At 36.1% G+C, this 14,848-nt stretch overlaps 1 protein-coding gene across 1 annotated transcript in view; it reads left to right on the top strand.

Annotated features, from left to right (window-relative positions):
* LOC150104032 (hemicentin-1-like) overlaps positions 1–14,848 on the top strand; it is a 792,930-nt gene that overhangs the window by 78,695 nt on the left and 699,387 nt on the right. The window contains exon 7 of the mRNA XM_090396385.1: positions 12,233–12,373. Within this exon, the coding sequence (XP_090252511.1) occupies positions 12,233–12,373 (141 nt within the window). The remainder of the gene's footprint in view (positions 1–12,232; positions 12,374–14,848) is intronic.

The following is a 14,848-nucleotide window of genomic DNA, read 5'->3' as shown; positions in this document are numbered from 1 at the left end:
AATGTCATTTTTGTTCTTTGGTCAGGAATAATGGATATTTTAACTCAATTTAAAGATTATCTGAACAGCATCCAAACATAAAATTCACTCTTGAACTGGAGGATCACAAAAAATTAACATTTCTATATAGTATACAGAAAAATTACTGCATCCGGAAGATTTTTATATGCCACTTTACATCACCATCCATTGCAAAAGATAAGCATGATTAAGATATTATGAGATAGAGTGTACAACATTTCCAGTATGTCTAAAAATGGAGTGAAGAACTGCGATGAATGCTCTTGCCCTCAGTAGATATGAACCGAATACAATCAATAAAATTCTTAATACACCTCCAGTAGCTCTTTTATATAAACAAGATTTCTAGAATGCAACTGTTAATTTACATCAAGATGTTACAGACAAAATTGTACCATTGCTTCATGATTACAATATTAAAGTGACTTTTATGCCAATATATAAACCACCAAATCCTCCACATTGTACCATAAGAAACCAGGAGTTTACAAAATGCACTGCTCTTGTGACATTTGCTATGTATTCCAGATGGGAAGGTCTGGGGAGATTTGCATTTCTGAACATCCAAAATACTTTAAAAAAAAAAAAGTAGCCAGCATAAATCAGGATTAGCCTTTCATACAACAAACACAGGCTGCAAAGTAGCTTGTCAAGAAACAGAAATGCCATATATTGATCATAATTGTTTTACAAGTAAATTTAAAAAGCCTCAAAAATATTCAGATCTCCACACAATGTAATTAAAACCAAAGCTTAATCCAGTGTTTCCTCACACTTCAGATATCCACATACCCCCTTCTTAAATTTTCATTACCAAGTACCCAATAATTAATTAATGTAAAAAAAAATTAGTTAATAAATTCATTAAAATTAATAAATTCATTAAAAATTAATAAATTAATTAAAAATTAAAATATTAATTAAAATTAAATATCTATTTTATTTGAATTGATATGTTCATGTAAACAAAAAATATGATTTATTTTTAAATTTTGGTTCTCTAGAGATGTCAGACAACACACTCTTATCAATTTCATTTGATCCAGATGCAATATCAACGTTTTCTTGTTGCTTACAGCTACTTGTATTTGCTATATTGCTCTCTTTTGGGGGTTTTACAATCTTTAACCAATGATTCATACGTAAGAATTTGAAAGCTAAAAAAAATACTGTATTTACTCGAATATAACTCTACTTTTTTCCCAAAATTAAAGCTAAAAAATTGTGTTGTGAGATACGTGTGGGAATTTTGGGAAACTAAAGTTTCCAGAAAAAAACTGAAAATGGTGCGACTTACCAAGAAGCTCCTACTTGCTATCACTACTTTTGGCATAGAGAACAGTTTCTTTGTTTGCATCATCAAAGTCATCTACCCAAATAGCGTCATCTTCTTTCCCATTATTTCAAGCAAAAATTACCAGTAATTTACAAGACTTGAGACACGTAGAGCAGCGAAGAACTGCATATGACTGGTGCAGTATTAACAAAAGATTGAGTGAACCAAAGACAAATTAGCATTTCAACAGTTGAGTTGAAATGCTAATTCCCTTTAACCAAAATCCATAATATCTGAAACACATTCACTATATATTTCTTAGTTTTAACACGTTAACGACGGGGGGTGGTGTCAAGCAAAACCATATGTTCCACTGGCAACATATGGTTTTGCGTGGTCTATACAGCAATTTCTGTTGGAGAGGGGATGTGATTCATTAGTTAGTGCCGTTTTATCCCAGTTGTCTCTAATTGCACTGTTTGTTGAAAAATATAATTATTATTATTATTATTACCCCAAGATCTCATGGAGTCAAAGACTCATCTGGGAGGTCCTTTTATCACACACACACACACACACACACACATCCCATCATACCATGTTTTAAACACACTCAAACTCCTTGCAGATACCACACTCTCAGGCAAGGCATTCCAATCATTCACAACTCTGCACAATAAAAACCTGCCTCTCACTCCCCTACTCACACCCTCTTTATACAGTTTCCCTGATCTCCCACTATTCTCTATAGAACTTCTCCACCATTGATCTTATAACAACCCCTTATCAACTTTAGGTCTCTATCATATCTCCCCTTTTCCTCCTCTCCACCAAACTCTGCAATTTACATCTTCTCAATCTTTCCTCATATTCAACATTCCAGAGGTCAGAAACTACCTTAGTAAGTTGCCTTTGGACTCTTTCCAACGTCTCTTCATCCTTCTGAAAACCCGGTGACCAAATCTGGGCACAATAGTCCATATGTGGCCTAATCAAAGCCTTATATAATGACTCCTTTAATTATGCATAGCCAAAAATTGCCACATACCCCTGGGGGTATGCGTACCACACTTTGAGAAACACTGGCTTAAATCCAACACCAAGTTTCATCTGCTTTCACCAAAAATCTAACAGCCATGGACTTTGGATATGACACACATCATTCCACAGAACAACAGCAACAGCTGGTGTTGTTTCAACATGTATGGAGTAATTAACATAATGATTTTTTTCCTGGTCACTTGATATGTTCTGATAATGTCTCATTAATTTTAGTGTGTAATAAACAACATAACCCAACAAGTTTTGTTTAAGTTAAGGGATATTACATCCCATATCGTTTCTTAGCCGAATAAGAAACTCAAAGAGTTTCATGCCAAATATAGTAGAAACTATATATATAAAGTTCAGCGATTATAATAACCCAACAAGTTTTGGGTATCCCTGATGATATAAGTCAGATTTACAAAACTTGTTGGGTTATGTTGTTTATTTTATTAAACCTGTTATATGTTTAGAAATATGGTCTCAGTACTAAAAATTATCTAAAGAACTGCTAAACCATAGACACTTCTATATTTAAAAAGTATGTTTGCTATTAGCCTCTATCTCAGAATAGAAAGCATCAAAAGAATCATCGTCTTCAGAATCAATTTTTCCTAAACTCATCTTTATGAAAGCATATAATCTTTTGTCAATCAAAGTTTCAGTGATGCTGATCTTTTGTCCACGTCAAGCTGATCAATGAAAAAACTACTCTCCCTTTATTTCTGGTGTATCTGCCATTCACAACACAACACAACACAAACATTTTATTATCCACTTGGACCTGCAATTAATGTTGCATGATATAAATTTTCTAAGCATTTCAGATTTAAATTTGACAAGTACATTCAGCACCACATAATTATTTCTGTATTCGTATTCATTTGTGCTGTGGGTGGCTGATATACTTGACTGCATTCTCTAACACCCATAGTTTCCTTGATTTGCATTTGCATACTGTCATCCACTGTTTTCTCTCAGTTCCAGTTTCATTTAATAATCTTTCAAATTACTCCAGATGTCTAGAATATCTTTAATTTTGGTGACACCTTGATCATCTCCTTTCCTTTTACAGTACTGTTTCCACCACTTCTAAACTTTTTCGACCGTGTCCAGAACATTTTGCCACCTTTATGATTCTCATACAAAGGCTTATACATTGGTTGCACATGATTACTAAATAACTTAAGGAATCCACAACATGTACTGGAATATAAATTAAAATAAACTTTAATATATACTTCCTATATTTTGGCAACGTCACGTTGCCATCTTCATGGGAACATAAGATTAAGACACAGGCACTAAAAACAGCAAATGAGGTCGAAGTGAGGAAACTACTGTTTTTCCTAAAGTCCTGATGGTGTTCCCTAGCAGACTATATTAGGTATTCTTGGCCATTGTGTTGAAGTTTTCAAGATCTACACTACATCTTCTAAATTTTGGACAGTCTCATGCATCCAAATTTGTTAAGGTTTGGCATGTTTCTTAGGGCTGAGGCTAATTCTATGAATAGTCTTTCAAATTTATACTTGCTGTGGTGTATTACTGTGACTTTCTTCCACCGTATTCTGTGCCGTGTATCCAGAGCATGGTCTGCAAGCCCAGAATGGCTGTACTGGTGAAACTGGATGTAGTCCTTGTGTTCCGAAATTCTGATATTCGCTGTCCTGCCTGTTTGGCCAAAGTAGGACAGCTTACAGCTGCAAGGGAATTGGTATACACCAGGTAGGTCTTGGGGAAGTGGTTAGTCTTTAGTGGAGCAGATAAGGGATGCCAATTTTCTATATGGTCTGTAACAATTTTTTCTGAGGTGCCCTGGATGTAGGGAATGGTGATGGATTTCGAGTAATTTTTTTTGTGAAGGCATGGAGGCGAGGGCTGTGGTTTACTGGTTTTAGTATTTTTTGGGTGGTTGTAGCCATTGGCTTAGAAAGTATTAAGGATGTCATTTAATTTAGTGGTTAGGGCATTGTCATTTGAACAAATTAGTTTAGCCCTGTTGTATAGTGTCTTAATAACTCCATATTGTTGTGAAGGGGGTGGATTGTTGGTGAATGTATCTCCCTGTATGGGTGGGTTTTCTATAAATTGAGAAAACCAAGGTTCCGTCAGGCTGGTAGATGACTAGTGTATCTAGGAAAGACAGGCTGTTTTTTTCCTCTTTTTCCAGGGTGAACTTGAATCTGGGGTGTTGGTTGTTTAAGTGTGTTAAGAAGGAGAGGAGTGTATCAGAGCCATGTGGCCAAATAGCGAACACATCATCAACGTAACGAAGCCATATGGTAGGTTTTTGTGGGCAGAGTTTAAGGCTTTCTCTTCAAAAGTCTCCATATAGAAGTTGGCGAAGGGTGGGGAGAGTGATGAACCCATGGCTGACCCCTCTATCTGTTTATAGAATTTTCCCTGCCAAACGAAATAGCCTGAGTTCATTGTGAACTGAAATAGGGTTGAGATTTCGGGGGGAAATTTGGCTTGGATGAGCTCTAAGGTTTCCGTGAGTGGGACATTTGTGAATAAGGAGGAGACGTCAAAACTGACCATTATGTCAGTATGATGGAGTGTAAGGTTTTTCTACACTGGCTTTGAAGTTGGCTGAGTTTTTTATATGTGATGGTTTGTTGCCAGTATAGTGTGTGAGCACTTTGGCTAAATGTTTGGCTAATTTGTACATGGGGGAATCAATGCCATCCACTATGGGACGTAATGGCACATTTTGTTTATGTATTTTTGGGAGCCCATATATACGGGGGGAGTCTAGAGTTAAAAGGTTTTAATTTGTTAGTAACTTCCACAGGCCAAGAAGTGACCTTCTTAAGGAGCCTATGGAGTTTTCTAATTTGTGAGTTGGTGGGATTGTATTCAATGGGGCAGTAAGTAGCCCGATCTGATAATAAAGCTTTAAGCTTACCTGTGTAGTCAGTATAGTTGATCACCACAGTGACGTTCCCCTTATCTGCTTTGGTGATTACTATTTCTTTGTTTTTCTTCATTTTCTGTAGAACTTTATATTCACTATTGGATATGTTGGTTTTTGATGGTCTTACTTTGGTGACAACACAGGCTACATCCAGTCTAATATTGTTGGTGATGTGGTTTGGAAGGTGGCAGATGCTGTGTTCAATCTGGATCATAATTTCTTCGCCCAGTATTTTTCTAGGAGCAATGGCAAAATTGTGGTTCAGGCTTCAAAATAATGGAAGAAAGGTTGACTACTGTGTTGAGTGGTAGTTTTTGTTCAGAGGTAGAGTTCTTTTTTAAATTATCAAATTTCTTGATATGTGAAATCCGTATTTTCTCAAATTCTTTATATGCCGAATTGACCAAAGTGTTTGTGATTCAGCATGTTGGAAAGCTCTTCAGCTAGTGCCCGAATAGCTTTGTTTGCATCAGCTAGGAGAACAGGCATGCCGGTAATTTGTTTTCGTAGCAATCCCACAAAAAATACAATCCCACCAACTCACAAATTATAAAACTCCATAGGCTCCTTAAGATGGTCACTTCTTGGCCTGTTGAAGTTACTAACAAATGAAAACCTTTTAACTCTAGACTCCCCCATATATATATATCGGCTCCCAGAAATACATAAACAAAATGTGCCGTTACGTCCCATAGTGGATGGCATTGATTCCCCCATGTACAAATTAGCCAAACATTTATCCAAAGTGCTCACACACTGGCAACACACCATCACACATAAAAAACTCAGCCCACTTCAAAGCCAGTGTAGAGAACCTTACACTCCAACATTGTGACATAATGGTCAGTTTTGACGTCTCCTCCGTGTTCACAAATGTCCCACTCAAGGAAACCTTAGAGCTCATCCAAGCCAAATTTCCCCCCAATATCTCAATCCTATTTCAGTTCACAATGAACTGAGGCTATTTCAATTGGTCAGGGAAAATTCTACAAACAAATAGAGGGGACAGCCATGGGTTCACCACTCTCCCCACCCTTGGCCAACTTCTTTATGGAGACTTTTGAAGAGAAAGCCTTAAACTCTGCCCCCAAAAAACCTACCATATGACTTCGTTACGTTGATGATGTGTTCGCTATTTGGCCACATGGCTCTGATACACTCCTCTCCTTCTTAACACACTTAAACAACCAACACCCCAGAATCAAGTTCACCCTGGAAAAAGAGAGAAAAACAGCCTCCCTTTCCTAGACACACTAGTCACCCGCCAGCTAGATGGAACCTTGGTTTTCTCAGTGTATAGAAAACCCACCCATACAGGCAGATACATTCACCAACAATCCCCCCTCACAACAATATGGAGTGGTGAAAACACTATACAACAGGACTAAACTAATCTGTTCAAATGATAATGCCCTAACCACTGAACTAAATCACATCCTTAACACTTTCTCAGCCAATGACTACAACTCCCCCAAAAAATACTAAAACCAGTAAACCACAACCCCCCTCCTCCCCCTTCACAAAAAAAAAAAAAAGCTTATTCTAAATCCATCACCATTCCTTACATCCGGGGGGACCTTGGAAAAAATTACCAAAATCCTGAATAAACATGACCTGACCTCTTGTTACTGACCATATAGAAAATTGGCATCCCTTATCTGCTCAACTAAAGACCAACCACTTCCACTAGACCTACCTGGTGTATACCAGGTCCCTTGCAGCCGTAAGCTGTCCTACTTTGGCCAAACAGGCAGGACAGCGAATATCAGAATTTCGGATCACAAGGACTACATCCGGTTTCACCAGTACCCCTTCACAAAAAAGATTATTCTAAATCCATCACCTTTCCCTACATCTGGGACACCTCAGAAAAAATTACCAAAATCCTGAATAAACATGACCTGACCTCTTGTTACAAACCATATAGAAAATTGGCATCCCTTATCCGCTCCACTAAAGACTAACCACTTTCCCTATATCTACCTGGTGTATACTTGGTCCCTTGCAGCTGTAAGCTGTCCTACTTTGGCCAAACAGGCAGGACAGCGAATATCAGAATTTCGGAACGCGAGAACTACATCCGGTTTCACCAGTACAGCCATTCTGGGCTTGCAGACCATGCTCTGGATACACGCCACAGAATACGGTGGAAGAAAGCCACAGTAATACACCATAGCAAGTATAAATTTGAAAGACTATTCATAGAATTAGCCTCAGCCCTAAGAAACATGCCAAACCTCAACAAATTTGGATGCATGAGACTGTCCAAAATTTGGAAGATGTAGTGTAGATCTTGAAAACTTCAACACAATGGCCAAGAATACCTAATATAGCTTGCTAGGTGGCAAGGCCATCAGGACTTTAAGAAAAACAGTAGTTTCCTCGCTTCGACCTCATTTGCTGTTTTTAGTGCCTGTGTGCACGTCTTAATGTTATGTTCCCATGAAGATGGCAACATGACATTGCCAAAATATAGGAAGTATATATTAAAGTTTATTTTAATTTATATTCCAGTATACGTTGTAAATTCCTTAAGATATTTAGTAGTAATCACCTTTATGATAGTGTTATTATTATTATTATTATTATTATTATTATCACTAATAATAATAATATCGCATTATCCTCCTGTGATGAGTCCTGAACTCATCACAGGAGGGTATTCTACTTCACACAACTTGCCATCTACACTACTATATTCTCCATTTACACACAGTTCCATGTACTGCTCACTAATAGTATTTCTGTATGTAAATTAATAAATATTATATAATATATTTTCCAGTTGAGTAGAAAGAACAATTCAGGATTCCTTCAGAAAAAAATCCTGCTATCTCTGTTTGAGTTAAACTTATCTTCAGTTGAAAAAGTCCGTATAAAAATTCCTCTTCCTGATGAGAATTGAACTCAGATCTTTTCTAATCAAAGGATGCAATGTTCTTCCTTTCTTACAGTTCAAAGGCACTTATTTTTTATATTCTTGTTAGTCTTTAATTGCTACAGTCGAGTTAATTCGAGCGGTGAAAAAATGGCGACCTTGCTACGATCGAGTTAAGTTGATTTGAACGGTTGGCTCGCCTCCCATATTCAGACAATTTTTTAGTATGGAAAGAATCGTCATAAGATATTCAAACTTCGCGAGTAGGTTCCGCCATCTATTGCCAACCAATTGAAGTTTATTTAACTTAGGCTTCTGTCCTTGTATGACATCTAAAGAGAAAAATTTGAACTGATGCAATTAATCACATTAAGCACCTGCGTAGTGCAATTGGAAGAATGACTATAGATTGCACCCTTCAATTGGAAAAGGCCTGAGTTTGATTCTCATCGTGATGGGAGGAATCTTTATATATGGACTTTTTCAATCGAAAGTGAGTTAGCCAATCTCGAACGGAGGTTAGCAGGGTTTTTTCTCCCAGAAACTCAGGTTTTTCAGCCTGCCTACAGACAAATCGGCCCTTCAGAACACGCACCATTTACAGACAGAAAAATACTAGCTGTGGTGGAGGGTAGTAGATGGCTTTAATGTGGATGATTGGTAGTAGAGGTTCGGGTGGAGACTGAGATACAGTAGGTGTCCTCCTGCGATGAGTCTTCGGACTCCTCGGAGGAGTCCGAAGACTCATCGTGCTGCATATTATTATTATGCAGCACGATGCATACTCCATGTGACTGCGGGGATTTCCGGGATGTCACAATATGGCATCTACCAGTAAATATTTGTGTTATCTTACTGATGATCAAATTGATGAATTGTTAACAACAAATGAGTCGGGAGAAGAATTGTCCGAGTTAAGTGAATTGTGTACTTCAGATGAAGAAGATCCTGGTGATTCTACATAAATTAATGTGTGTAATTTGCATAATCAAGTAGACACCCCTTGATTATGCAAATTTTATAAAACACTATTATTGCCATTTTTTGTGAGTGAACAAGTGTATATCAAGAATCTATGATGCTGTCTGGACTTTTTACTTCAGTAAGAATTTTAATTGATTTTATTTATAAATTTTTTGCAAAATTAATTCAGCACATGGGACAATGTTAGCAGAATATAAAGTCAGCAGTTAAAGGGTTAAATGACCTTTATCATCTTTTACAAATGACATAGCTTTCTTACCTTTTCCTCTGTATTTTCTCAGGCCATATCTGCTGTTACTTGCTGGGAAGTTTCAATATGTTTTCTTCTTTCCTGGATTACTTTAATTTCTTGAATCCACATGAAGTTTGGATTTTCCTGTCCTTGCAAACAACCTTAACACACGATATCCTAACTGAACCATTCAATTTTGAATGATTAACCAGGTTTGACTCATACACTTTTTATTCATTAAAACTGAATGGTTCTCTGACATTCAAACTGAATGTTGGAGGAAATGTTTGACTGAACGTGTACAGCTGGCAGTATATAAAAGAAAGATATTTAACACAAACAAAAAACTCAAATGTTTCCAACAGTTATTATCTCTATAAATTGGAACATACTCCATTGATAATTTTATTCATGTGTATCATTAGGCACATCATGCGCTGTCTGTACATTGCTGCGTAAACTCTGTATATGGTTGCTGGCATAAGAGAGGTCACTAATGTCATGACATTTGGTTAATTCATATATGCAGCATCTCTCTCTCTCTTGTGCCGGCAACATAGGTAATATATCAAAAAAAAAATAACCCAATTATTAAAATGAGTCAACATCAGAATGGCCATCACACTAGTTAACACCTTACAAATTTTCCTACATTCCCCTAAAGATAGCGTTCCATTCTGCAAACATCCTGAGGTATACAAAGTTTCTTGTTTTTGCAGAAAGGTGTATATGGGTCAAACTGTGAGAAGTTTTGAAATATATAAAAAAAAAAAAAAACATGTAGGCAATGCTTAAAACAAGAGTGATGAAAAAAAGAAATGGACTCATAGCAGAACACCACATGATATATTGACAAGCTTTCTCCATGGCTTACTTTGAAGAGAATACTTTCATCAGATTGTTCGAGAAGTTTTTGTGGTCATTTCTTACACCGCACACTAAATAGAAAAAAAAGGACTTATACTTCATCACATCTGGAAGTCATTAAATCGTATATAACATTTTCGACTTATCTTTTATACTAGCAATATGTACGGAGTGTAAAGAAAAAATGTGCATGATGTACATAATAACATGCATGATTAAAAATATCAATCGAGTATTTTTTCAATTTATAGAAATAATGGTTGTTGAAAATTTGTGAAGTCTTTTTGTTTCTGAAGATACTCTCACCCATAAAGACAGTGAAATATGTCTGAGAAACATTCAGTTTTTATTACTATTATTATTATTATTAAGAGAGACCTCCAATGAGTCAGACTCATTGAAGGAGGCCATATATTACATACACCAGCTATCATACTTATTCTTGAATTCATTCACACTCCTTGCACTCACAACATCCAATGGCACTCCATTCCAATAACGCACCACCCTCTGAGAGAAAAATCTAGCCCTCACTCCCTCTTCTCTTCTTATCGGCCTTCATTCTCGGTTTCCAAGGATGCCCTCTTGTCCTTTCCCCAACCTCCATAAAAAAAAGTTCTCGGCCTCGACAATAGATGGCAACATTATCGGCAAGATTTTTTTTTTTTTCTAAGTTGGTACATCTGTCATAAGCATCCCTGTGAAATTGCAAGTCATTCTATTAAGTAGTTTGTTTTATGCAGCTGTCTGAAGCAAAAGTGTTGTCTGCATCCTTTGAAATGGATAAAATTGAGTATTTAGTGGTTATAAAATTCTTCGTAAAAGAAGGTTTAATGTCAAAAGAAATTTATTCAAAGTTTATAAAAGTTTATGGGCACTCTTCCCCTTCATTTTGGACAATTAAGAAATGCGCTGCCGAGTTTATATGCCGAGTAGGATATATTTTGCATGAAGAATTGCATATGAAAAAACTTTCCACAAGATGGGTGCCACGCTTGCTCACAGCAGATCAAAAATGCACTCGCATGAAAATCTCTGAACAGTGCTTTGAGCATTTTAACAAGAATAAAACTAATCTTATGCATTGATTTATTACTATGGATGAGACTTGGATTCACCATTACACACCAGAATCCAAAAGCAGTCAAAACAGTATACAGAAGCCGGTTGTTCAGCGCCAAAGAAGACAGAGTTGGTTCCATTAGCAGGAAAGGTCATGGCATCGGTGTTTTGGGATGCTAAAGGCATTTTGTTTATTAATTATCTTGAAAAGGGTAAAACAATAACCGGGGAATATTATTCCAATCTCTTAACCAGAGTAGATGAAAAACTTCGTGAGAAAAGGCCTGGTTTGCAGATAAAAAAAATCATCTTTTATCAGGACAATGCACCTTCCCATTAAAGTGTTTTGGCAATGGGAAAATTAAGGGATCTGCACTATGAATTGTTGGAACACCACCCTATTCTCCAGATTTGGCTCCCTCTGACTTCTGTCTTCTCTTCCCAAAACTAAAACTCTTCCTCACTGGTCAGCGTTTTTCTTCTAATCAAGAAGTGATTGCAGCTGTAGAGGGGTATTTTGCAGATCTTACTGAGAACCACTACAGGAATGGGATAATGACACTGGAGCATCTCTGGAATAAATGTATTAGTCTTAAGGGAGATTATGTTGAAAAATAAAAATAATTTTGAAATTATAAATTCGTTTTTTTATTGTTAAGCCGAGAACTTTTCAGACCACAATCATATGTGTACTTTTCTGTTATAAGTAATAGATTTCTAATTATTTTAATTATTAATTATCGCAATCATTTATATTCTCCATCATGGTTATATTGCAATTAAAAATGGTTTAATTGCAATATAACTATACATTAATCATGTTAATTGAGCAATTACTCTCTCTCTCTCTCTCTCTCTGTGTGTGTGTGTGTGTGTGTGTGTGTGGTGTGTAACCTGTCAGTTCTAACATCAAACAAATTTAAAACTGATTATTAATGTTTTCTCTAGCTCCACCAGTTATTGAAAATGAACTAGTAGAAATGAAAGTTATAGCTGGTAATTCTGTTGCATTACCATGTACTGCATCTGGTTATCCTTCGCCACAGATAATTTGGCAGTTCAAGAAAACTATTCTCTATACTTATGAAGGTAACATTTGTTTATAATCAGTTTTCATTTAAAATGGATATAGAATAATGTACTTATTTATTTTTTTATATATAATGCTGTTATGGATATAATAATCTTTGATATATATGTATGTGTGTGTGTGTGTGTGTGTGTGTGTGTGTGTGTGTGTGTGTGTGTGTGTGTGTGTGTGTGTGTGTGTGTGTGTGAATTGATGTGTTATGAACTCAGTGGCACACACACACCTGTTAATTCCTTGGGAATGGCAACCTTGAGGAACCTAATGCTTGACCATACCTTATTTCAAATAATGGAAAAACTTTACTATTTATTATCTATATGTTGGTCCCTATTCTTCCTATTGACTTCTCTTTCTTCTACTCTTTCATTTTACCTCCAAAACTCTTAGAGTAATCAAGGGCTAGGTGCGAATCTTTCCTGTAGTACTGAATTTATTACTCTAAGCATTGGGAGTCTACCCAGGTACCTGTCCACTTTAATTGTAGACACTAACTGGTTCTTGGGACCCAGTTACAATACTAGTCCCAATGTTTAATTATGATCATGTGATCAGACTGGTCCTCAGCACTGTCCGGCGATCTGTCATCCTGGAAGTGAGACATGGATTACTGCAGAAACCATGACAGTTAGAAATAAAAGATATAATCAAAATATTAAACTTGGTATATGGAATGTGAGAGGATTGAATCAGCCTAGAAAAGCAGCACATGTGTGTAGTGAAATAGAGAAAGTTAAAGGAAGAGGAAGAAGTGAGTCTAGAAAAAAGTGTTGCATTCCTTATATAAAAGAAATTCTTACATTCAGTTATTAATATTAATAGAAAGTCTAAAAGAATCGTATGAGAGTTTTAAAAGAAACAAAACCAAAACCACGGATGATTTTGCAGTTTTATGGATAAGTTATATTGATTTATTTACTCCTCTCATGATTTTTTATAGATTTATTTACACATCTGAAGATGATGCAGAAATTGTAGGTTTGTATGAGAAAATAGAAAAATCTATTTAATATATTGGAGGGGTAAAAGACATAGTGTTAATCATTATGGGAGACTGGAATGCCAAAATAGGAAAGGAAAGAATAAAAAATCATGGAAGTGATAGATTTATTGAGTTTTGTTTAAAACATAAATTGAGAATTGCAGACACTTTTTATCAACAAAAAGAAAAAGCAAGGTATACATGGAGATCTTATGATGGCACATCTCCTAATCAAATATATTTTATAATGATCAATCAGAGATATAGAAATGGAATAACAAATGTTAAAAGTTATGCCAAGTGCTAACTATGGATCAGACCACACACTTGTGCTCTGATCCATAGTTGGCACTTGGAATACATATATATATATATATATATATATATATATATATATATATATATATTAAAGATACCAAGCAATTTTATAAGCTAGGTTTAATCCTTTTTCCCAAGTAAGCAAACAGACAGGTAAGTTAAGTTTGAGCCTGCACATAGTGCAAGTCTGAAACCTCAATAAAGGTCGAAACCGGTCTGGGTTGTGGCCCTTGCCTTTAATGCATAGCATCATACATCTCTGCAAGGGGATGTGCTTTGCATTAGGGGAAAATACTAAGGAAAGTGATCAGATCTTACTCCACCTTTACCACGAGTTGCCTCAGATTTGCACTACGTGCAGACACAAACTTGACTTACTTGTCTGTTTGCTTACTTGGGAAAAAAAGATTAAACCTAGCTTATAAAATTGCTTGGTATCTTTAACATAGTATATATATATATATATATATATATATCAGGTAAAAAACTTTCTACATATATGTGTGTGTGTGTGTGTGTGTGTATATATATATATATATATATATATATATATATATATACACACACACACACATACATACATATATGGTAAAGATACCAAGAAATTTTATAAACTTAGTTTTAATCCAAGTAAGCAAACAAGCAAGTAAGCCAAGTTTGTGCCTGAAGTATGCTGGCCTAGTTAGCTATGTGGTTAGCGTATCCACTCTCTAGCCAAGAGGCTGCGGGTTCGAATCCCGCATAGGCTTGGATGTTTGTGATTGTCTTCTCCCAATATGGACTGGAGATATAATCCCAAAGGGTCACCATGAGAGTAGTAGACCCAAAACCTCCCGCAATGGGAGAGGCCTTCACCATGCAGTGGGTAGAAAAATAAAAATAAAAAATATCTAAAAAATATATATATATATATATAACATAACAAGCATAGGAACATGGAATGTAAGAACTCTTTACCAGGAAGGAGCACTGGAAATATTACTGCATGAATTAGACAACTACCAATAGGAAGTGATTGGACTCTGCAAAACCAGATGGACTAGAAAAGGAGAACTCCACCATAGACAGTACAAAATCTTAACTTCAGGCAGGGAGGACAACAGACACCAAGAAGGAGTAGCACTTATATTAAAACCAAAGGTTCAAAACTCTCTATTCTCCTACAATCCTATCTCAC

This window comes from Typopeltis vanoorti, chromosome 8 (genome assembly GCF_054136105.1).
Source record: "Typopeltis vanoorti isolate ZY-2024b chromosome 8, IOZ_Tvanoo_1.0, whole genome shotgun sequence".
Classification (NCBI taxonomy): domain Eukaryota; kingdom Metazoa; phylum Arthropoda; class Arachnida; order Uropygi; family Thelyphonidae; genus Typopeltis; species Typopeltis vanoorti.
The sequence above is the reverse complement of the archived record's forward strand: the minus strand, read 5'-3'. Positions and strand labels throughout refer to the sequence as shown.